This window comes from Epinephelus fuscoguttatus, linkage group LG5 (genome assembly GCF_011397635.1).
Source record: "Epinephelus fuscoguttatus linkage group LG5, E.fuscoguttatus.final_Chr_v1".
Classification (NCBI taxonomy): domain Eukaryota; kingdom Metazoa; phylum Chordata; class Actinopteri; order Perciformes; family Serranidae; genus Epinephelus; species Epinephelus fuscoguttatus.
Window position 1 is genome coordinate 43201288 of NC_064756.1, and position 26705 is coordinate 43227992.

The 26705-nt window shown below is 41.2% G+C and overlaps 1 protein-coding gene across 6 annotated transcripts in view; it reads right to left on the reverse strand.

Annotated features, from left to right (window-relative positions):
* The window catches only part of fat3a (FAT atypical cadherin 3a), a 391610-nt gene that overhangs the window by 123907 nt on the left and 240998 nt on the right, over positions 1-26705 (reverse strand). For all 6 annotated transcript variants that reach the window (XM_049576723.1, XM_049576721.1, XM_049576720.1 and 3 more), the window contains exons 4-5: positions 16257-16318; positions 4795-5109 (exon numbers count right to left, since the gene is read on the reverse strand). In XM_049576723.1, the coding sequence (XP_049432680.1) occupies positions 4795-5109; positions 16257-16318 (377 nt within the window). The remainder of the gene's footprint in view (positions 1-4794; positions 5110-16256; positions 16319-26705) is intronic.

Consider the following 26705-nt stretch of genomic DNA (forward strand, 5'->3'; position numbering starts at 1 on the left):
CCACTGTCATTACCATCTGTCCTGCATCTCTCTCTCTCTCTCTCTCTGTCTCATTGTGTCATACAGATTACTGTTTTTTTTTTTTTTTTAAGATTATTTTTATGGGCTTTTTGCCTTTAATGATAGGACAGTGAGTGAAATGGGGAGACAGAGAAAGAGTGGGGACTGACATGCAGCAAAGGGCCGCAAGCCGGATTCGAACCCGCAGCCGCTGCAGCAAGGCAATGCCTCTGTACATGGGGCGCCAGCACTATCCACTATGCTACCGACGCCCTGCATACGGATTACTGTTAATGTATTATGTTGATCTGTTCTGTACGACATCTATTGCACGTCTGTCCGTCCTGGAAGAGGGATCCCTCCTCAGTTGCTCTTCTTGAGGTTTCTAACGTTTTTTCCCCGTTAAAGGGTTTTTTTGGGGGGAGTTTTTCCTTATCCGCTGTGAGGGTCATAAGGACAGAGGGATGTTGTATGCTGTAAAGCCCTGTGAGGCAAATTGTGATTTGTGATATTGGGCTTTATAAATAAAATTGATTGACTGATTGATTGATTGATTGATTGATTGATTGATTGATTAAGCTACAGCCTGGTTACAGTTAAGAAAAGTGAACATTTATTACAACTGTGTTATGGGATGTAAACAGTCTCTTGCATGCACTACATATTCATCCATCACCCTGACCTTTACACCCTCATATTGTGCCTCGCTACATAAAGGATACACTACATCCTTCACTGACAGTGAATGTTGGCATTGGATGTAAATAGTGAGGTGCTAAACTGTCCAATGTGTACATATTTTGTAGGATACTGGGATGAATTTACTTTACAGGTGGCACAATCTGAGACAAAGGTGCATGTGTTGAACTGAACATGTTTTAACTTGACGAAAGATTTGCAAGATGCCATGTGATACTATGTATTCTATGTATGTTCTATGTATTCCAGCTCCTCCAATTCTCTATTTTATTTATTGATTTTTTAAATTTATTTTTGTCCTCATTTATTAAAAATATTTAGCAAAATTCAATATTCAAGTATGCAACTGAATTAATGAATGAGCTTGATTGCGACACTCTTTTTAAGCCTCAATAATCACAAAGTGGTTGACACACAGCAAGGCTACAGCTTTCAGTGCCCCTGGATGATGTTTTATCTAAACCTAACCACGTGCTTTTGTTGCCTAACCCTGAGGTATCAACCAAAAAACTAAGGGCTGAATTCACAAAAGGATTGCGTGGCTTTTGCGGCCGCTAAACCGGTAAAAATGGAGCAAACAGATACGGTCTAATTCACAAAGCACGCGCAGAAGGTGAAATGCTCCACTAACTGCGCTGCCAAGCAGATTGTGTCTCGGTGCTCCGGTGTTATTTGTACGTATTGAAATGAGGTAATATGCATATATTACCTTTCTTTCTTTTACCTTTCTATGCAAATGAGCCTCATTGATAAACAATGTCTAATTCACTAACACCAGCGCTAATAGCCACACACAGTTTGAGTGAAGTAAATACATCTTTAGAAAGCTGGTGCAAACTGGACGCTCCTCTGTGGAAGCCTCTCGCCCAGACTTTCCAGTGATCATGGCAGCAGTGATCGTATGTTAAATCAGTTTGTAAATAATATTTTGATATTATTATTATAATCATTATTACTTTAATGGCATCCGAAGATATTGGTGCGTTGAACAGGTGACAGTCTGCGGTTGTTCTCAAAACGCACTTCTGTCACGCACTTCAAAAGCAACTTTCAATAATTTATTTTATGAAACGGGGGAAACAAATGTGAACAAAAACGGTTCCATAATTCATATTAAATTCAAAAAATAACGAAAAAACAGCTACAAGTGAGAGGGAATAGTGATAAAGTGGTCAAACTTGGTCAAATCCACAGCCTCAACCCATCCGACACTGTTAGACTGACTGACCAGCAGACATCACTACATGAGGGTATACAGTATTCAGTACTTTGCAAACAAAGTCTGCCATTGTTCTGCCATGGTGTTCTTGGCGCAAAGCCAGCATTTATACTTTGCCGTGTGTGGCTTATTGCAATCAGGAGCAAACTGCACTCAGCTGCCAAACTTAGTGGGCGTGTTTGCGCTGGTATATCATTAGCCAATATCCTTTGTGAATAGGACGTTAAGACGGAGCAAACTGCGGGTGCAAATGAAGTGCAGTTCAAAGTGCTATCAGCAGCCACAGTTCATTCTTTGTGAATTCGGCCCTAAGTGTTTTACTTACATTGTAAGTACATTTTGGCAAAGATGCATCTAACAAGCAGAAACTGCACATTTCCTGTGAAAACGGAAGTGTGTTTTAAAACGACACAATGCATGTAACAAGTGTAAATAGAGACGCCGTCTGTGATCATCCAAAACAAACACAGGAGGGTACCTAGCGTCATATCTATATGTGTAGGTCCAACGACAAAGCGGCAATATTTAACGAGATGGGATGAGAACATGTTGGGCATCGGGCAGGTTTCTTTCATGTGCTGAGCTGATTTTAATGCCAAATTAAACACAAAATCCATGCATGCCTAACCCTGTGTCGAGACCGCAACCGTATCAGATGCATTTGTCACTTGCACAGCTCACAAAACAGAAACACACTCCTTATAAACTATGCAGCTGTCTGCACTGGCTCTGTGCAGACTAAAAAGGAGCTTATCTATGTTCCCAGAGTTTGATTTTCCCCAGTTCAATATGTGCCTGTTAACACACATTTATCCTCATGCTGTGTTCACTTCAAATTTGATTTGTTTTAAGTTAAAGGATTTAATAAATATTATCCACTTAATCCCTACCTTTGGAGAGAGCAATAGTTGATTGCTGGAGCTCTGTTCAAAATAAAAAGAATGAGGCTTGAGACAGTGTCGCGGAGGTAGTTGGTTGGTCTGGTGAGTTTTAAAGTGTGTAATGTAAGTAACAGAGGAGAGAATTGCAGGTTAATGTTGCGATGTAGCATGCAAGTCCTCCTTGCTTGGTTTGAATGGGATGACATACGTTTTCTGTTTTCAGTGACCAAACAAACTTTCTGTAGGCCAACTATGAGCTTTTTGACTGGACAACAGCAAGCAGCAACTATGCTGCTTTCAAGCCAGTAGTCCACTTGCGGCTCCTTTAAATTGACAAGCACGATCGAACGTTCAATTATTCACGTGATGAGCGACGAGAGCGACCAAAGCTGCCACAAATATTTTTGACACTATTTTTGACTTTGCCTCTTTGGAAGTTTCTGGTGTGAACGTACATGTTAAATAATTATTTTTCTCCCTTTTCATCTTTTGTTCTCTCTTTCTTTTTTCTCTTTAAATTGGTTAATTAAGCGCAGGACCAATTGATATTATTTTAAATTTGGGGCTGAAATGTGTTTGGGAATCTTTCTCCACACATTTGCATGTTGCAAAACAGCTGTTTGTTTGAAGTCAGTTGTTGGTTTTTGATTGCAGAAATATATTTAAATTTAGTTGTTAAATTAAGTTAAAACAATAAAATAAAAAAATAAAATAAAAAACACAAAAAGAGTAGCTATTATCTAGACTAGAGTTGGCTTGATTTCCGATTTTACAGGTCCGGTCCAGTGTATGAGTTTAAATTGGTTTGATTTTATGCAAACTGGCTGATCCGGCATTTGTCATTATGGCAGGTTCTAGCAAATGCAAAAGTAGTCTAAATTGGCGATTTGTCCTGACGGCACCACAGCACTAAATCCAACATGTATTGCATTAATAATAAGCAATATGACAATGTGGTCAACATAATATTATGTTTATATAATTGCCACTAGTGTCTGACAGGTTGTGAGCCGAGGCTGGCGTTGGCAACATGAAGTAGACAAAATTTCAGGAGATGGGTGGGGCAGAGTGGCACATGCGGTGTTTATAACAAAGTTCATGTGTTTTGGGGGGACGAGAGGAGACATGACAAGAAAACTAATACGGCAACATTTTGTATTTGAACTGAACTTTTGTCGGATGCCGTGTTTATATTTGTATCTGTCATTTGCTTTGAGAGTCCTGTAATAATAATAATGTAGTGAGGAACAGCTGATTCATGGAGTTGAAATGAGGAATTATCTACAGGATACCCTCATATTTCACAATCAAAACCTAAATAAGGTGGAGGCTGGCTGGAGATCCTCCCCGATAACAAGTGAGGCTACTTACTGTTACCCATATTGTATGTCATTTCCATTAATTTATCACAATATAAAACGTGTTTTCTGTTTAAAAAAGTGACGTTACAGAGTAAGAAGATAGCAAGTAGGCTACTCAATCATCTTTTATGTGGTTACACCTCCAGTCTGATCTTGAGCAAACAGTTCATATTTATGTTGTATGTTTACATGTAGGAGCCTAACAGAAAGGCATATTTAATGGATTCACTGTGGACAGGGAGCTCTGAAGTTTTGTGATGCAAATGAACAGTAGTGACGCTCATTTGGTCTTGAGACATGGTGTTATAATGTTCCATTTGGGAGTGGTGACACCTGGTAAAATTGGGACCGGACCAGTCCAAACAAACCAGTTTTTTAACACCTGCCCAAACCTAACCTAGACTAAGACCCCTTACCTAACTCATATCATATTAAACAAATATAGAGCTGGGGAAAATCTTTGCCAGGTTCCCATTTTGTTCTACAGAGTTGGGGAACACAGGATCCTGAGGGAGCGTATATGTAGAACTGACGTTTGCAGTCTAGACACAGGCTAACACTTTGCATCAAGAAAATTAAACTGACTGGCCTAAAACCTGCCGACATGCTTAATAATTGATGTAGCTTGGCGTACAGTCAGGATGTCATAACTCCCAGCAGTGAAGGCCTTGCGTGAAGATACAACTGCAGTCTTGGGGTCGATGAAGAACTTCCCGTCTTCGTTTCCGTCGACAATGCTGTAGGAGAGGTCGCTGTTGGGCCCTTCATCACGGTCGTAGGCAAACACCCGATAGATGGGCTCGCCCTTCTTTCTCCGCTCTCTCTCTGGAAGCTTGACCTGGTAGACCTTCTCGGGAAATGTGGGCTTGTTGTCATTTTCATCCAGGACTTGTACCATCACCCACACTGTACTCTGCCTGGGACTAGGACCACCATCTGACACCAGCACCTGCAGGGGCAGTAAGAGATTCAATACAAATACACATGAAGAAAATGTGTTTCTATTTAGGGACTGGATCCTTCAAAGATATGACCCATGACAGAATGTTCCTTGGAGGACCCAATAGCTAGGTTGAATTCACCCTTCGCTAAGGCCCGCCCCCCTTAGTTACTGTTGCTAAGTCTGACAAACTTTCAGTTTCAGAGCTAGACTGGCATGGCACTCCCACTGTCGCTAACTGCACTCCCTGGAGAAACAGCCTACTCTCAAATTTTTGGAAAAACAAAAAAGCAATTTCAGACAAAAGCAGACAGAAGGGTCTACAATATGTATTTGAAGGATATATTCAGGATGTCAGACTGACACAGCAACGAAATCAAGGTAACAAAACAAAGATTGAAGCTAAAGCCTACAGATCACAGAGTAAAAGTGAACCACCACATCACTGCTGATTGCCACAGAAGACAATGAATATAAAGGGAAACTTTGCTGATATTGAACTAGCTGTGTGGCATCACAGTGTGTGCAGATGAACAGTGTAAAGGCCCGAACATACTCGGGCGGAACGGACTCCGCGGAGGTCCGTGCGGACTCAAAGTGGACGACCGCAAGCCCTGTGCGCGCAAAGCTCAGATTTTACGGCCGTGCAGACTCCACTCCGCGCACCAGTGACTGCTCGGCATGTATTTTTCACATCACGGGGATTTTTCATTTTTACAGGAAACTACACTGCGGAAGTGTGCTCGACTATGAAAGCCCGAATGACTGCGGACATTCCTCGCGGAGTCCGCTCCGCTTAATAGTACGCCCGAGTATGTTCGGGCCTTTCAGCTTAGCACCCGTGCCACTCCCAGCACCCAGACTGGCAGCTGGACTGTGGGGGGGCTGCGGAAGAAGTTCATCGTTCATCAACGTTCATCTGCACACAATGCGTTGACACACAGCTGGTTGAATATGAAAGTTTCCCTGCTTCCCTTCACTGGTTCCTGTACAGCAGGGTCGGCCTTTTTTTCACTGTTATAATCATTAAAAAGCAAAAGCAGCATGTGTATACATTCAGTAGGCTATATCTTGAGTAGCTAGCTAACCCTACACTTTACAGGGTTTGATTTTGGTTTTGGAACAGGGAAGAAACGTATATCTTTTTCCAACCTCCCCAGGTAACGAGTATCATTAATACACAATGTGCAATGCAACACAATGAAGGAAATCTGAAACGACTGCATTAGAGCACTGTGTTGTTGTCGGACCCTGGTCTGAGCCGGCCCGATACTACGTTATGATTGGCCAGTCTGTGTCTGGGGGCGGGACTTAGCAAAGGGTCAATTCCAAATCAGTTAGTCTAACCTCATAGAGACCTAATTAATGGTGCTTTTAGGTGCTCTTCTTTCAATTGGAACATAGAAAATTACCTTTTTTTTTTCTATTGACTCTCTGAAGGTAACTAGGTCTGGTGACATGATACTCCTGACTTGGCGAGTTGACCACTTGACAATCACTTGATCAGCAAGACATCTAAAGATTTCCACTTAAAATATGTCACACCATGATGGACATTTGTCACTATTATCTGAAGTTTTACAGACTAAATTTCAGACTAAAGACTAGGTAACTGGGGACAAAAGCCTGATTTGGGATCAGTGGTTGAGGTTAGGGTTAGGCAAGTAGTGGTTACGGTAAGTTTCCAATAAATTCATGTAAGTCTTTGTAATTTCCTTTCCTTAATCCTCTGAAAACAGATCTCCATGGGCAGCTGCAGAGAGTTATTGTTTTTATGATCCTGTTTAAAATCAATCTAAAATAAAAACTAAGAGCAAGAGCATGCATTCTTTTTGCAACAGAGAGGAAAGGCATCTGTCTTTTGAACCATTACATTGTCCGCATGTAATGATGTCATTATGCTACAAGTAGTCCAAAAAATGGTAAAAATGCACCACAGTATTATCCCATCATGGCCGTGGGAGATTGTTGTGATCTAAAATTAAAACTAGCTAGTACCTTTTTCTTCACAGCAGAAAACTAAGACTTCTGTCTTTTGTGCCATCATATTGTCCACTTGCGAAGACATCGTTACATTATGCTACAAGCAGTCCAAACTAGGGATGTCACGATTACTTTATTTCACTATTAACCGCGATTTTAAATGCCATGGTTAATTATTCGTAAAGATTCCTCAACACCGTCACTCTCCAAAGATTATGCCACGACACGGAACCATATACAGTAGGTTCACGCAACTCGCACGGAACGAAAACAAAGTTACACAAGCGGCGTCTCCGAGTGATGAAGTATGGATGAAAAAGACTTATTCCCCCCCAAAGAACGGATAAAGTCAGCCGTGTGGGATCATTTTGGCTATCGCAAATGACCAAGGGGTCATTGTTGACGACGGCTTTCCAGTTTGTAAAACATGCTGCAAAAAAGTCACAGCCAAAGGATCAAACAAGAGCAACATGATATAACACCTGCGGGACAACCACCCGGCTTTACATGCACAAGTAAAGGTAAATGCACAATGACTGGGTTAATATACTGTACGTCAATCTCAATTTATCTAATGTAACACTGAATTCAAAAATTATATGTTAGCGTGTCATTTGCAATTAATGGCGTAGTGGTATGATACGAGATGGGCTTACAGTGCAACGTGACAAGCTAAGGCTCATCTCAATGGATAGTTTTGCAGTTTGTGTGCGCACAGCGTGAGGTTGTAATGGTTTTGGGTCCGTGTAGCTCTTTGGAGTGAGACGACAGACAGAAACTCACGTCCACACGAGTGTGGGATTTCACAAATGTTCGCCATTTATTTTTACATGAACTTAAAAACACTTTACCAAGCCCGGTTGTTCGGCTACTATATTTTCATACATGAACAAAATAGTCGCCACACGTACTTAAAACCATCACTGTTGTGTTGAGAGATAAAAGAAAAAGCAGGAGCACATGGAAATAAATGAAACTTAAAGATCTATAAGGAGTGTTCATGTGATTTTACACATTCATAGTGTGAAATTAATTAATGCATAATAATCGTGATAATCGTAAAACCGTGATTATTTCTCTGACAGTAATCGTACCAAGAAAATCTATAATCGTGACATCCCTAGTCCAAACAACAATGAAAACATGGTGCCAGAAGAGCAGAGAAGCAGGTCGGTAGGAATGTCTGTCATGTATTTTTTTTCACAGTGCAATTTCAAAACTTTTAGAAAGAAATAAAAAAAAAAAGTTCATAGTGTGGTTTGATTAATAAATCAAATTCAACAAAGATAATTGACGGCAACACTTTGAACATCCAGACACACTTGACTGCAGTCTATTACGTGTGCTCTAACTGAGGAGGGAAAAAAGACATTAAATCCATTCTAAAATGTAGCCATATGTCAGCTGATAGAGAAAAATCAATGTTTCATTACACAGCTGTTCACCCACTGTCCTTGAGAACTCAAACAGATTCTTAGTGCTGAAAGATGATTAAGTCAAGTAATTTTTTTTGACTGACACAAAATTATTCAATTACAACTTTGATCTTTTTTTTTTTTTTTTTTTTTTTTACATCAAGTGAAAATATAACAAATTTAGCTGCCAGACTAAGAGGCTGTAAATGGTGATAATAGAGACTGCATAGCTACCAATGATGATTATAACAGACTCAGGCTCTTCTAATGTAGTGATGAGGACTATTGTGGGAAATCTGACCAAATATAAAAAGCACAGTTGTTCTGTTTTGAGATCTAAAAGCCATTGCATGCTGACCACTTGTTCAATGGTGAGTTTGGGACCTGGTAAACTCATTATGTGTGGCAACATAGAGTTAATTGTCTTTATCAGGGCCCAGATGCATAATGATGCACACACACACAAGCCATCCATACACCCACACATAAACTGGTATTTACTGGAAGAATGTGCAGTGAGAATGTGTGCACCTCACGCATTCTTCAGATCAGTCAAGCACATGGTTCAAGCTGAGATAGTTTTAGGTGAAATGATAAGGAGGATACTGAATCTAAGTTGAAAGGTGGATAACATTGTTTTTAGGCTGTTTGCCAATGTCAGTGTGTTATTTTTGCAAAGCTACACAGTGTTTTGTAAAATGCCAATCAAAGGCACATTTATAAAGTTATTTATGACTAGGACTGGGCGCTATGGCTTAAACATAACATTGCAATATTTTTATGCTGTATCGCTACACACAATACATAATGAAGGATTGTAAAATCTTCTCCAAAGTACTGCTGACTACTAAAAACAAAATTATCAAATAAACTACAGCTACAACAAAGTTAAATAAAGTAGCTAATGTCATAATAAAGCAAAATTAAGTACTGTCATAATAAAGCTAAAATAAAATACTGTTATAATCAAGTTAAATAACGTACTATTATAATTAAATAAATCAAACCGGAACCACTGGTGCTTCTATTTTGAAGCACCAGGCTCTGCCCAAGCCTGAAGTCTCGATGTTTTTGCTGTGAACTTGAAGCTTCTGGTCAACACTCAGATGTTAGCAGTTAGCACAAAGTTAAACTGTTGCAGCTTTGCCCGTGAACATGAGGATTTTTTCCACTGTGAGCTGGAAACACAATAACAGCTCTCCAGTTCATATATTAATGATACAAGCAAGTCGCACTGGTGTTCCATGGTCACAAAATGTAAATAGTTGTGAACTGAAACTCTACAGGTACAAAGACACATGCTTCCTCTGCTCACACTATTGTTAATCTCATTAAGTTAAACTGTTACCATTAAATGTGATGATGTATTTACTGTAAGATGGAAACAAACAAGCAGCTCTTCAGTCCACAAGTCACAGTGGTGCTCCATGGTCACAAAATGTAAGTAAGTAATTGCGCTCTGTGGCCCTACACATGAGAAACACACCTTGCCTGCGAACACTATCACTCAGGAGAAAGTGGTCTGGATAGTCAGAGGAGTGTGCGTGACGTATCATGTTTGTGAGTCTTTTTGTGTGTGTGTCTCTGAGAGGGAGAGAGAGCCACAGGCAATGGCGAATGAATCAAAACTCTGAAGTGAGTCTCATGCCAGTGGCTTAAAGAAACAACGTGACCATAAATACTTGGGCCTCTAGTTTCCCGGCGCGGCGCAGGGTGGCGAACCCTGCGCAGAGCTAGTTTCAAGCAGTGCAACCCAAGGCGTGCTCAGTTTGGTAGTTTGGCAGACCAAGGTGCGCTGAGATGGGTGTGGCGGCGCAGCAGGGGGAGGTGTCGACAGATCCAGCTTGGCGCAGTGACAGTTTCGTGCCAAAAGGCTTCGCCGAAGGTGCACTAAAAGCTCGCCAGCTGATACCAAGTCTACTGTCAGCACAGGCGGAGCGCAGCCAGTGTAAGTCGAAGTTTGGCTGACCGGCGGACAGTGCGCACACATCACCAAAACCTCACAGGCAGGTTTCCAGAATGTCAGGCACATTAACAATACAATAAATACCCACAGAAACCACTATTCAATGCAACTGTCTGCAATCAGCACATAAATGTATCTCTTTATCGACTGTCCCGTCACATCTGATGTCAGACGAAAGGAGATTGGCACCATTTGGCACGTTTGGCACGCGTAATGGAAACCCAACCTGATTTGATTAACACAGCTGCAAACTAATGAGTTCACATCCCTCTCAGCCAACCACAAACAGCCACAGCATCAGATAGGGAGTATATATTCAGCATCTGTCATCTTAGAAAAGTCAGAAGAAAAGAAACAGAGTGAGACTGCAAGAGAGAAAGAGAGCGCACGAGAGAAACGCAACATTGATTTACAATTGTGGTGACCTCCTCCCAGGCTACCTTTGCATCATCAGCCCGTGGAGGTCTGCTCGCAGTTCTATATATTCGAACACTGCGAGTTTGGCCATCTGACGCTGCTGCTCTCTTCTGCCATGGCGAATTGAGTAAACTCTCATTACGCCTTCGCGCGGCGTATTTAACGGCGAGGAGAGGGGCTCATTTGATTGGTGTGATGTCAATCAGCTGTGTAAAACCCATACCACGCCTTCTCTTGTCCCTCTTTCTGACTTGCACGGGTAGGAGGGACAGAAGTGGGAAAGAGGATTAGTTGCGCCAGCATGCATGGTGTACCAAACTTGCAAAATCCGCCTGGCCACACCCAGTTGGCGAAGCGCAGGTGCACTGCGCCAACACAAAGCAGTAATGGGAGGAGGTCACTACAAAGTAGTAATTTGTAGACATTTTCAAAGCTCAGCACCCAGAATTCTACAGAGGTATCACCTGCACTTTCTCACAGAGCTCTCAAATGAGCTTGTGACACCTTACATGAGAAGTCGACTGGAAGGTATCCCATGCCTACCAACCTACATCACTGAAGCAATGGGAAGGTGTGGAATGACAAAAGCTACAATCCAGCCACAGGAGAGAAGCAGACAGGACCAACAGAAGAGAAAGAGGTGTAAGATGTGTCCAAGAAACAAAGCCAGCAATAGTTGTTGGAAATGCAGTGACCCTGTGTGCAGTGCTCACAGCCAGACGCAAGTAGTTTGTAACAGCTGCTCACAGTGAGAAGAGAGAAGACGCGCATGTGTGTTCATGTGTGTGGATGTGCATACACAGACAGACGGACACACAAACAATGAATGTTGACGTTTTTTGTGATCAAATGAAAGAAGTTGATAAATGAACATGTAAAACATGAAATCATTGTTGACCAAAATATAATAAGAATCATCATTTTAAAACCAAAATGAAGAAATATTGTATTAAACGTGTTGATTCGAATTGGGATCATTTTTGGATGTTTACCTTTTTTGATTTTTTTTAAAAGCTGTTTTGTGATAAAATGTTAATAAAAAGTGATAAATGAACATGTCAAACATGACATAATTCTTTTGTTGATCAAAATATAATAAAAATTATCATCTTTAACCAAAATGAAAGAAATTTCTTAAAGCTGCAGTAGGTAGAAAGCCTGAAAACGGTTGATTTTTGAGTCTCATCTGAGTTAGGTTTCGTTTGTCTCCGCCCTGAGCCCCTCCTACCAGACGAGCATGCGAGTATTTTATCCTACTTGGTTCTATTTCTCCCTCTCTGGGAGCCTCGGCTCTCCCTCACCGCGCAGCAGCCCTCCCCATCCCTCCCTCGCGGCCCCGCACATACTCCCGAGCCTCGGCTCTCCCTCACCGCGCAGCAGCCCGCCCCGCACATATCCCCAAGGCTCGGCTCTCCCTCTCCGCGGAGAGCCCTCGGCTCCGCTCCCATGGCCGACCCTCACACCCTCCAGCCGGGCCCGGCCCCACCTCACCCTTCCCCTCTCTCCGGGGCTCCAGGTAACCAAGTTCTGTCTTCCTTTTTTTGGGCTGTTTAGCCATGTAGGCAGTTGTAGCCAATGCTGGAATAGCTATTTTACCTGGTGCACTGTTCGCCATTGCCGCCTGCTCTCCCCTTCTGCCAGCGGCACGGGAACGCGCATATGCAGTAGAACAGCCAATAGGAACGCAGTGGTCTGAGCTGACCTTTGATTGGTTGATGCACATCGACACGATACTGATTCTTTAGAGGCTGAACACAGAGCCATGGTGAGGTGCAGAAACCTACTGTTTGTCTCAGACCACTTGATTTACATTATGCTTAGAGGATATTATAAAATTTTTACTCAATTATACCAAAACAATGTTGCCTACTGGAGCTTTAAGTTTACAGCACAAAACACATTCATTCTAATTGGGGTCATTTTTGACCCCACTCATGGAAGAGTGTAGGTCATGCATCTAAGGGTTGAAGAAGAAGAACCCCACCAATGTGAGACAGGTCGGTGAAATTGCACTTTCTTTCTTACCATATTTCTCATTAACAGGTCTGATGAGTGGTGGAGGGGCACAAGTATCAATATGAAAACTGATGTTTAAAGGCATTTCTACATCCATTTATGGTGAACTGTGGGTGTGGAAATTAGGTTTGTGTGTTCAGCATGATTAAGATTTATAAAACAAAATCAGACATACACACGGCTTTATAAGTCTGAGGTAAAGAATACATATAGAAATTTCTGCATTTATGTGAAAACACAATTTTAATCATTTTAATCTACACAGAGTTTTAAGCTCCTGGCTCCAGGTGTTTGTCCCTAGGGGGTCATCAATCGCTGCTAAATATGTTACTGCACAATTTACACACATTATAGATGGAGGTCATCATTTACCATTAACCTCATGCAAACTGTTCATCATGTTTTAATGTAAAATTTCATCATCAAACTTACCACTTGTTGTCTGTTCCAGTGTACTGTCCTAGTGATTAATTCTGTAACACTAGAGCTAGGGACTATTGATGACTTTTTGGTCATCTGTAGACAGAATCATTTGAGAAGGAGATGTGGGTTCGACATACTAGCATTAGTCCTCTGAGGGCTGCACTTTCATGAACTGCATCCCCTCAAGGAAACAGACCCTGAACTGGGACACAAACTCAGGTGTTTACTAGTCTGGCTCTATAGTATGTCCATAAAGTATAGCTGTGAACCTCTAGCCTGGTGAAACCATTCTAATCTCTCAAGCTCATATTCTATTTCGCTCCGCAGATCAGTCTGGCCATGCAATCATTAAGGCGCATTCTGGCATCGGTTAAAGCTGATCAGGCCAATCACAACCGTTTATTACTTTGAGGCGGGTACGTCATCAGAATAGGAAGGACAAGGAGTGGAGTGAATGCATTTCATAAACAACCAACATGCGTACTGATTTTGAAACTGCTATGGTAAATGTGTTGAATGAAATAGAATGTATATTTTCTTTAAAAGCATAACAAACGGTTGCACTGAAAGCTTTTCTTGAAAAAAAGGATGTGTTTGCCATCCTTCCTATGGGGTTTGGTAAAAGTTTAATTTACCAACTGGGTCCGTTGATCGGGAAAAAGATGGGACTCAGTGAAAACCCAGTGGCTATTGTTGTTTCTCTGCCTGTTGCTCTCATGGAGGAGCAGGTCAGGGAAGCGACCAAGCTGGCAATCACAGCCATGCAACTCGGAGGCCAGGCTAGTGAACCCTAGGACTAGTGCTGCACGATTTGATAAAAACGTACGATTGCGATTATGGTGGACAATATCGCGATTTGCGATTGCGATTGCGATTACAATATAATTACAATATACAATATAATAAATAAATGGTATCATGAGTCTTTTTGCTTGATTCAGTGTTTCCCCTACATTATATCAGGGGGGCAGTGACCTGACATAGTTATTGTTATGGACAGACAGTGTGTCAGTGACCATCAACAGACTGAGCACAGTCAAACACGCTGCTCACACAGCAGCGCAGCACGGAACTGTACACACAGTGGAGCAAGCCTGTGTTGCATTCAGGCATTGTCACATAAATGACAAATTCCAGCATGCCATAGCACAACACAGCAGCATGTCAAGTGGGCCGAACCCGAGCAAAATTGCTCAATTTTTCATTTGTTATGGAGTCCATGATTTCCCTGTGACACTTACAAATGTTTGCTCAACTGTGCTTGGATGTTGTTTTATGAGGCTCTGGCGGCTTTCAGTTGTCTCTTTGTCTTCAACGTTACACGGCTCAGCTTTCTCTCACATGCACTCTTCCTACTTTTCCCTGTGCTGTGCTGTCTCAAGTGTTGACATAGATTGATCGTGTTGCCGCGGGACTTGGCGACTTTAACTTTTAAACTTTTACACAGCACGTCTGTTCAATGTCGCCGTACCTGAATCCAAAGTATCGCCATGTAATAATATACGTTTCGTTTTTTCCGCCACCAACTCAGGCTGTTCTTGGTCGAGCTCATGCTCTTCTTCAGCATCTGTGTTGGTCATTGCTGCACGCCGGCTGCATGCACCAAGATAGCTTGTGGGCGTGATGTCAACAAACTCCACACGCTACAGGAAAGGCAGTCACGTTCACAGGCACACATGTTAACATTTATTTACATTAAAACGCAAATCGCAGCCTTTAATGCGGTTATGTAATCACACAGCCTGACATCGCGATTGCGATTAGATTAATCGTGCAGCACTACCCAGGACATATGTGGAATATTAGAACCCTCGAAATCTTGGGGAACAATTCCAGGAGATTTCATATATATTTTTTGACAATCAACACATATTCAAAATATAACATGTTTGGTTAGAGCCAACACACACACACACACACACACACACACACACACACACAAAACATACAGCATACAGAGAGCGGGCACCAACTCACACACTAAAGTTCTACATGTCATGTAAAAGCCAGTGGTGCTATTTGTCTCCAATCAGGGTAGAGCAGAGCAGAGACATGTTCCCATTATTGTCTAATAGACACACCATCTTCACACTAGCTCTATTACCAAGCTAATACAAACGTCACTGAGAAAAGCAAAGAGCAAAGGGGACAGTGTGTCCACAGTGTGAGTGTGTGTGTGTGTGTGTGTGTGTGTGTGCGTGTGTGTGTGAGGGTAGAGGAGCAGAGAAGATGGGAGAGCCGATTTGTTCTCATCTGAATCCTGTCAGCCTCTGGATTGGGGCACAAATTCATAGGCTAAGCACACCATGTACATTGCCAACTGTGTCACATTCATTTCCAAAGAAAGGAGCATCTGCACTTCTCATCTCATGTCTCATGTTTTCGATGCTTTGCATGCCTTGTTGCTGTAATGTGCTTGATAAATAAAGTAGGCTTGCTTTGCTTTGCCTTTCATCACTGTAGGTCTTTAAGCAATACATATAGGACTGCTTATCATTTAAAATATGTTTGGCACTATTATCAACACTTCTTTGGCAGCTGTAGCTATTTCAGTGTGTTTTCAGTTCTTCAAAGTTAACTGTAACGTTTTGGTTGCCTAAAAAAGTCTTGTTCAGCGTTTGGTTGTACTAAAAGGCTTTGTATGGCATCGGATATTCAGTTTTTCCGCCAAGAAATTTTCTTTTTCTCTAGCAAAAATTAGGATTACCATTATAACAATTAAGCATGCTAACCAAGCTAGCAGCTAACATTAGCGTTATCTCCACCCTCTCATACAAATATCGTCACCTCTGGCTCAAAAATCCAAGATGGTGAAAAAATGCAGGGAGTCCACAAATTAATACATGACGTTACGGTGGCCACGCCCATTATTTTATACAGTCAGTGGTCAAGCCTGTAACTGTACACACACAAACACACACAGACTATGCTCTCACCTCTAAAACATGTTCTGTTTGTTGTTCACGATCCAGTTTCCTGGAGGTTGTGGTGATCAGACCTGAGACAGAAAACAGTAGAGAAAACAATTAGAAAATTTCACACACACACACACACACACACACACACACACACACACACAAACTATGGTGCCAGTAAGCCAAATGAGCAAAATGACATGGTAATTAGTTGTGGATGTCAGATACGATGGCTTGTTTTAATTACATGAAATGAGAGAAGGGGAGAGGAGGAAAGAGAAAGAGAAGTAGAAGTTACTTATCAAATACAGTGATTTTTAAGTATTTACAATGTTACAAGGCTGGTACCTTGCTGCTTGAATCAAAAAGTAGGCTTTAAAAAGGTAAGGTTCAAGATATCTTTATTGTCCCCAAGGGGCAATTTGTGGTGCTGCAAGCAGCAGAACAATAGAAATAACAATGACAATTAGAGTTCGAATAAGCAATCCACAAAATATAACAGAGAATAACAAAAAATAGTAAAAAACATAAAAAGGTAAAGTGACCACAGTGCGTGCAATACACCTTAAAATGGCTTAAAAAAAGACTAAAAATCATCCATTACTTAAAAGGCCAATGGCCACTGGAACCCAGGACTTTTTAAATCTGCCTGTCCTACATCTAGGCATACAAAATCTGCGTCCAGATGGGAGCAGTTGGAATTCTGATGGTAGGGGATGACTGGGGTCGGACTGGGGTCCTCAGGGACCTAGTTTTATGTAAAAGAGAGATGTTTGTCAATGGAGTACCAGCAATTTTACTGCACACTTTGACAATGCCCTGAAGTCTGTTGCGGTTCTTCAAGCTGACTAACTCGAACCAACAGATAAAAGCAAATGTAAGAACAGATTCAATAAAACAGACATAAAACATTTTCATGAACCTAGTGTCTATATTCAAGTTCCTGAGCTTGCATAAAAAGTACATGCGCTGGTTGGCTTTTTTGCACACGGCATCGACCTGATGTTCAAAGGACAGCCTGTCGTCAATCACCGTACTGAGGTATTTGTACTGCTGGACCCTCTCTACTTGGTCGCTGATCAACAGGGGAGTGGTGGCTGCACTGGACTTCCCAAAATCGCTCATCATTTCCTTAGTTTTGGAAACATTAATGAGAAGGAAAGACGACTTGCACCACTGAATGAATTCCTCCACTACGGGGCCAGGCTTAGGGTCGACATGACTAAGGAGGGACACAATCACCAAATCATCGGCAGACTTTATAATATGACACTTCTCATGTGAACTCTGACATAAATTCGTGTATAGCACAAATAAGAGTGGCGAGAGAACGCATCCCTGAGGTGAGCCAGTGGAGGAGAAGAGAGCATCAGACAAGACACCATTGACCCTCACACGTCGTGACCTGACAGTTAAAAAATCTAACAACCAGTAAATCAGACCCCTATCGATATTATAGTTTAAAAGACGCTCGGCTAAGATATGGGGCTGAATACAGTTAAAAGCAGATGTAAAATCGATGAAGAGCAGATGGAGGTAAAGAAGGGAGGTGAAGAGAGTTACTGAAACAAGCGTGATGATGAGTGTCATGTCTATATGTATGTAATATCTGAGTCTATGTCTGTTAAACAATCAAGTTGGAATGAAAATGCTTGAATACATCATTAATCACTGGATGTTGGGATAATGACCCTCTTCAGCATCCCTAAAATGAACTGGAAAAGACAACCAAGACCAGCAGGGTCGAGAGGGCAGATGACAACTAAGTAAATATTTTTGTCAACTAATGATATCTTTGACTAGTAAAGTAATAACTATTGGCCAGGGTGGTAATACATAGCATCCAGGTACTAAATAACGAGACGTGTTTGACACTGCTAAAACTAGTGTTATTCAATTTACGTTTTTATCTGTTCTAGTCTAACAGGGAGGTGCATTACGCCTTTACTTCATGTAAACAGAGCCATGTTTGAAATGCCCACCTTCCCATGCTGGAAAGGTTTGGGAAGTATTTGGGTGCTGAGCATCAGGAGCTCACATGCAATGCATCAGCCTTTTCTGTCAATATAGTACTCACTAAGAAATTTATCACAGCAACTGACTGCATGTATAATCAACACTAATAAAATGTAACAAATGTAGTTTTTAACCAAACATAAATTAATTTGCTGTAAAATGAGATGTGGTTAAATGTATCAGCAGTACTTAAGATGTTTTATAGATATTGCATTGTTTCTGAATAAGAAATATGGCAACAATTTTAGCATCTTATTTCCAGTGTTGAGCTCTGCCAGAATTGGGTTTAGTTTTTGAGGGCATCACACAGAAAATCAAATATGGAAATGTAACTCTGAGCAGGCTGAAGGTAAGCCAAGTGCTCTGTCAGCTAGTGACCAAAGTATGGAACATTTAATACTGCCCCCTCTCAGTTGATAACGCAACTGGTCTGACTCTCAAAGCCAGCCAATGTGGTTCATCTCCAGTGTTCATTGGTGGCCACAGGGGGATTGTGGAGGCTGTATAATCCAACACTGGGGATCACTCTTAATCAGAGTTGGAGGCCACAGTCTGAAACCAACAATCTGACCTTCACACCCATTTCAAGTGGTGATTAGCCAGCTGTGTGGAGGTGAGAAACTAAGTACAGAACTATTTGTTTTTTGTTTTTTTGTGTTCGACCAAGTGCAAAACTACAAATGCCCTCAAGATAACAATTCGCACCAGCTAGTTCTTTTCTTGCATAACCTGACCCTTAAGGTAATCCACAGCATTGTGACACAAAGATCACACTCTGCATAGAGCCAATCACTTAGACTTTTGAGAGGCTGATAATGAGCTGCAGGCTTTGTAGTTAAAAGACTTTGGAGCTGGAAACAGACAGTTGGTGACTTTGCCACTTCATCAAACAGCAGAAATAAAGACAAAGAAATATTTTTCATATGATATGATGCTGTGCATTTAACTGAAAGGAATGCACATTTTCTGTCAGACTTGAATTTTTTTCATGCCAGATAATAACATCACTCAAAAACATAAAAGCTCAAAATGCTTTGAAGAAAAGTGAATGAAACAGTAAAATTCCACCTGTCTAGCCTGTCTCACTAACAGAACACCCACCACTTCTCAGAGTGATGTATCTGGCATTTTTAAGTCTACATAGAGCATCATAAGGGTTCACAGCCAGCATGTATGATGTAAAACCATATGAGCCATTTCGAAACAGTTCTTCATACCATGAAAAAATATATTTACAATGTAATACTACGTGTAGCCTTTCTTTCACAAATGAACTGCAGTTAAAAGCTTGTTTTATACCATTTTTTAAAATGAGACCTCGTCATCTTTCCCGTTGTTGGGAACAATACTGGGCGTCACATGGAGGCACCAATAATGTAGTAAACTAGAATATTAGGCCTCACCAAGGGGCACCATTAATGTTGTAAATTATCATAGTGATACTGTAAAAGAGGGGATACTTTTTGTTGTGGCACCAGTGCTATGTTTTACACAGTGGCACCATTTGTTGGGACCAATTAAAGTACCAGTGCTTTACGTAGCAGAGGTTGACTATTAGTTCACTCTTGTGCAACATTAAACAGACAGCAAAAAAAGATGGCCAAATCAAAGCTGGCTTCAGATCGGGGGAGGTTTTGTCTGACCGTGTGGTTAGGACAAAGACAAAAGAAAAGAAGCGGGAACTTTGATTTGCATCTTGGGTGTAGCTCTGTCAAAAGCCTGTTTGTAAATGAGTCTGTGAATGTGATATGTGTTGCATAAAGTCTGGATTAGTGCAAGGGATGCTTATTTGCATGCAAGACGTTGTCTGTCAACAGCATTAGCAAACTAACATTACTTAGCTTTGGCGAAGCCAACTAACCAATAACCTAACTGCAAACAATCACAACAATAACTTGGTAAACCGCATTTAATCACATTCAACAAGTTAAACAGTCTTGCTTAGCCTGTACAGCTGTGATAAAGCTATCCCCAGTTGTTACATTACCAATCCTTACATGGATGGAAGAAAGAGTCGCTTTGTGGTGTGCTGCTTTGTTAGCCAGCAGAGGAAGGCTTGAAAGAGCTGTGGTTCCAGAAGCAGTCTTTGTTGTGTCCTTGTTCCGAAGGTGTAGACCCGAGGAAACCGGTCGCTCAGGGTCCTTGCAGAGTTAGACGTTGGGGTGCTAACTCAACTTGGTTCTCCTTGTTGCTGGAAAGTTAGTTGCAAACCTTAAGTTGGCACCTCCAACTTCTCTGGTTCAGGTTTGTCTGCCGTGAGTAGGGTTGGGTCGGCTCTCTGTAATACCAATTCGGTCCGGTACTCCGTCTTGGACCGGGTTTTATTTTTTGAGACCGACCAGACCGCATACTCAGGCAGAACATACGCGGAACGGACGCCGCTGAGGTCCGCCCGGTAAAAGTGGATGTCCGCAAGCCCTGTGCGCGCAAATCACGACCGTGCGGACTTCGCTCCGCACACCAGTGTCACACAAAAGACTGTTCGGCATGTATTTTTCACATCGCGGGGATTTTTCACGGACATTTTTACACGTAGTCCGCTCTGCTTATTGTAAGCCCAAGTCTGTGAGCACCTGTGTCTGCCTCTTCACCAAGCGCACAGCAAGCAGGAGAGATAGGGGGTGGGGCGGGGACTGAGCTAGGAGGTGCGAGTGCGCATGCGCCTCTACTGTAGCCTGGAGTTTGTTTAATAGTGATGGGGAGTCGATAATGGCGGACAATTTAGTCTCGACGAAATCAAGGAATTTGCCACTATGGCAACACTTTGGCTTTGAGCCAGACGAAGGAGGCAACCCTTGTTTGCACTGATTGAGTAAGCTGCAAAATTTATTTGTAAGGAATAAAAGGAACAACTTGTTACTGTCACTCTGTTGTCCTAAGGTCGTTTTTTATTTTAAACGAGTCAATTGCGGGGGCAAGTCATGGTCCAGGAGAAAGCACAAGTCTGTAAGCAATTGCTCTCCTTTTAGTGGTTCGGGGGCAAAGAGCAAAGGTCTGAGCTTGTTGCCAGCCCAGGAGAAACAGAGCGCCTGTCGGGGCTGCTCAAGGCCCAGGAGGAAAGAGAGCACCTCTGGGCTGGTCCACAGCTCAGGATGAAGAGGAAGACTTATGAGAGAGCACAACTCTCCTGAAGTTTGCTTGGTGACATCACAGAGGGGCATGTCACTGTCAAAGTCCTGTCCAATCAAGTTTGATGACTGGTCTCACTGAGGTGTGAGGTGGTGCATCCTGTGGAGATGGGTGTCAAATAATTATCATCTGTTGAAGAACTAAGAGCATGCAGAGAAGAAAAGCCTTCACATTTTAGTTTAGATTTTAACAAATGACAAATCATCTGTGGTCCAGTGAATCCCAACACCGTCTCTTAGCTTTCCTCTTCTGGGGACAGTAAAGAATTTCTCTAACCTCTCAACTGTCAAAGCATCTTCAGAAGGATAAAAACTAAACTTTTAACTTGAAAACCTTGAAAGAGGGGACTGAGAGATTGACACAGGAAAACGGAGAGCATGAGAATGGAAAAGAGGATGAGAGAAGTGGGGAACTGACTGACTGATCAGCGACGATCCTTTGTATGTTGTCATGGATACACTGTGCACAAACCAACTTGCCAACAGTTTGCAAGGCTGAGATAGAGACAGGCTCTTCTCACAAAGTTTGCATATGGTTTCCTAAGAAAAGCAATGCACCCAAATTTGTAAATATCCCACACAATTTGAAAGGTTGTGATCATGTGACCAATGCGCTGACAGCATTAAACAAGGAAGCAGTCCTGAGTGCTTGTGTTGAGGCAGGTTGGGGTGGCAATAAAACTAGGGGTGTCAAATTATGGCGTTAATTGCGAATAATTAATTACAGCCATATTTAACGGCAGGATTCAGGACAACTGCTTGGATTTCGGGACAGTCCCGAAATCCAAGCAGTTGTCCTGAATCCTGAATCCTGCCCTGATTGTACCGAAAATTACACTAGAGCAGAGTCTGACGTGGTTATTGCCCGATAAAACATTAAAAACTGATCACGGTGGTTGAGTCGTCATGCAGCTCCCACTGGCTGCACATTGGCTGCAGCAGTTCCTACATGAATTATGGGTGTTGTAGTTTGAAGAAGAGAAGACAGCGCAAATTGCAGCCACAAGGACAGGGAAAGCGCAGGCAGCCACGAGAAGGAGTGATTTGCACGTTGCAGTGCAGCCTCTTGTTCTAACTGTTCAAAACTGTTCTATAAACTGATACAGCTGTAACAAATGTACCAGGTGTCTTTTATTTTGTTAGCTTTTATTTTTTATTAAGTTGAAAGGACAAGTGCACTTACATTGATCACTTCCATGAAATAAAATGAGAAACTGGAAAAGAGGAAAATAATTGAGAAAACTGTTAAAATAAAATTAGGGAACTGGTCACAGATGTACTGTTTCTCTGTGTTTTTACATCTATTGTTGTGTTAATCTGCAGCTATGCTTTTAATGAAGCTGACCTGTCATGACAGAGGAGCACCCCCCTGGTGGTCGAGACTGAAGGTTGCAGCACTAATCTCAAAAACAATAGAATGTAATGGCTAGGTGTACTGCATCTGTGTTCAAGTGTGTTATTGTTGAAAACAATAAATATGACTTTATAAAACCACTTTTTGTAATATATATCAATCTTTTGATCATCTGCCATAATAATGTAATGAATTTAAATGAAAATACCTCAAGTTGAGGGCTTTTCTCAGCAATTTTGAGATGAGATTAAAAAAGAGATTAATTAGATCAATTAATTACAGATCATAATTAATTAATCTCTCCATTTTTTTAATCTCTTGACAACACTAAATAAAACTGGACAATCTATTAAAATATGCTAATAAAGATGCAAGCCCCAAAGAAAAGCCCATATTTCTGGTTGGAAAGAGAAACACACTTAGATTTAAACATTATGAAAGACTTGGATATCATCAGGTTTTTGCGTTTTAAGTATCACAACGTCAACCTCTACAAGACACAACAAGACAGTAGTTGAAGGAAGAAAAAAGGAAGGCTATGTTCCCTTGGTCAAACAAATCCACTACCAGTAGGAAACTTTTCACTCAAAAAAGCAAAATGACAAGCAGCTCCAGCTGTTCTACTCTTCTATATTTTGATGTGATAAACAACAAACATACAGTATTAGGCTACATGTAAACGGGAATATTGGTGAAATATTCATTTTCACTAGCCATGTAAACTGCTCAATGGGTTTATTATCTTAAATTCAGGCAAAATTCTGAATATTTTGTGTATTTAATCACTGAATGACAGTTATCTTTCCTGTAGCACCACCCTCGGACCAAAATGTCAACTCTGTACACAGGATATCTTCCAATGTAAGGGTCGCATTGGCAGCTTTTTGAAAAAGGTTTCTGGAGGATTCTGGACACCATCATTTGTCTGTGTAGATTGTGGCTTGGATTGATGCAAGACTCTGTAGCAATTATGCAACACTGATGTGATACCTTTAGTGAGAAATCTGGATGACATTTGTATTGCTATGAAAAACAATTCTATGAATATAGTGCTGTCAGAGAAAAGAAACTGTCCTTTTTTCCTTCTGTTAGCATTAAATATTTTAAAGTGGATTGCTCTAAAGGTTTGACCTGAGCATCAGAGCCAGAGAATATTCGCTCAATAATATTAATCAATACTAACACTCTCCATGCTTACTGCTTACCTGTGGATTGTTCCAGTCATAAATGCAATCTTAACAATAAGACAGAGAAAAACGCCATTGATTAATGAGAACACAACTGTTGGGTTTTATGCTACATTAGGCAGGCAGACTGACATGATAACAAGCCAGGAGCAGCTGACTCTGGTTCCTGCATCTGTTAGTGCCAATTTATTAGCTTTAACAAGGAAGGGAATGTGACAGCACTCAACAACTACACTACACACATATACAAACACACACTCAGTCCATAAACTACTGTCTCTTTGTATGTATTCAGCTGTCATGTCACAGCATCAAAGTCAGACATGAAAATACACACATTCAAAAACCTACATTACACACTCAGAACATTAACACCTGCCAACAGACACATCAAGACCTTGAGACACAAATGTACATTATTACAATAAATTACCATGACAGAGAAACACACAAATGTATATAATTATATAATTATTATAATTATAGTATATATACATGCCTCACATCTTTTGAGACTTTCCCCATTGTTGTGAACCTTTCCTGCTGGAATAATCCCTTTTGGGCCTATGCTGACTGCTATTTGTCGCTGAAATGTACGCTGCCTCGTCCAAACTGCTCGTGCATGTTGAATCTGCTTGTGCATGGGTCCAAATATAGTATTGTCTCAGATTGGCATATTTCCTCCACATTGCCTTCCACCATTTATATCAGGCCAGTGGTGTTGTCTCTGAGCCACTTGAGGTCAAGAGCAATTTAAACTATAATAAAGTTTATTTTTTTTAGCCATAACCAAAGCCAGTGCTCACAGAGCTCTTTATATATTGCCAAGTCAGGGTGGGCGCTATGGAACAAAATCAATATCTCAATGTCTTTACCTGGAATTTCAAAATAAGATATATATCAATATTTTCCGTAATAAATAAATGGCCGTTTTAAAAGGCGGTGGTCCTACGACAGCGGCGCCACCGCAATGCTTTCCGTTTCAGCCAGCCCCACTGATTGCAAACTCCAGTATGCGGTCCACCAGAGAGTTTGATCTGGCAGCTCAGAAGGATCACATTTGAAGTGCATAAAATAACATCTGCATAAATAAAATGTATACAAGTGAGCACACTAGCGATAGTGACCATTTCCGAAACAAAAGCTGCGGGTCACAGACACGGCAATCAAACATCATGCAGACCAAGCTTCTGTTTGCACACACGGCACTCAAGGACTGGTAGCTTGCATGGAGTCAAGAAAATAAAGGTGGATAGTGAAGTGAATGTTCCGTTTTTCAGTTTCATCTGTTTTTCAGGATGAATGAACAGAGGATTACTTTTTTCGTTGGAAGTAAATACTTGTGGAAAAGTTGCGAGAGGAGTGCGCATGGATAAAATCAACCTACTGTAACGCACCTAATGTGCATATGTGCATGTGTGTGTGTGTGTGTGTGTGTGTGTGTGAGAGAGAGAGAGAGAGAGAGAGGGAGAAAGAAGCTGCGGCTGCGGAGTGGACAAACAGGCGAGACAGCGTGGAGCAACGGACCATATCAATGTAAACGATTGCTTCGCATTCCACATCTCATTTTAAAAAATATCAGTATCCAAAATATCGAGATATCACCCGGCCTTAATGCCAAGCCTAACTGTTATTTATACATTAAATGTGCGCATCCAGATACCAACTGGGGGTAAGGGGCTAACTGCCCTAAAGCTCCAGACTCCCAGGGGACCCTCATTTATTTTTGGTACCTTGATTACCGGTAAATTTGTCTCAACCACAGAGGTGTACTCTTCAGAGACTTTGTTAACATGCACACTAATATTCCTCTATTACTGTAAAACTTCAATTAATAGCCCAGGCTATTTATTGCTTAAACAGAACTCAACGGGCTTAGATTTGGGACATGCATCTATATGGGACAGGCTTTTAATTCTTTTCACACAAATCTATTCCTCAGCAAAGATGAGAAATACAATCAAATTGTTTAATTAAAAATTTGGCTTCAAACAACATATCAGTTATGAATCATTTATTTGATCTAGCCCTTAGAGACAGCATCAGGGAGAGAGTTACGAAACTCATTTTATAGCATTCGAGGATTACAGTCTCCAGCATACGACACAACACCACTTTATCCTGTTATAACTTTTGTCAATATGGAGATGCTACATATTGTTAGCTTGGCTAGAATCTCCAAAATTAAATTGTTTAGTTCATTTTGCTGAAACTCCAGTATAAGCACCAAAGAAGACAGTAATTCATTCAGATTTACCGGCCAATTGACCTCTGAAGCTGTCATAAAGTCAGTGTATGTGTCCATTCATCGATTGCCCTGTAAGTTATTCATATTCCTTCATATTCCATCAAAAGAATCAAAAGGGGTTTCCATAAAAATGAACTAATTGAAATTAATTAATTAATTAATAAGTACTGTCTTATATGCCATCTAAGCAGCTAACTAATGTTAGCTCAAGTGGGTAGCCAACAACCTGGTTTTATACATCCAAAGAACTTGGATAAAAACTGCTTGGCAACTAGGGCTGCCACGATTAGTCGACTAATCGATGACTAATCGACTATTAAAATAATCAGTGACTATTTTAGTAGTCGACTAATCGGTTTGAGTCATTTTTCATAAAAAAGTACTATAAAAGTATCCCAAAATACTCTTACTGCAGCTTTTTACGTTCAGATACTGGCAGCTTTACACATTCTCCCGTGACAGTGAACTAAAACCCTTTGGCGTGAGTATGAAACAAGACATTAGATGACGTAATTTTGGGGTTTGGGCGAGACAGAC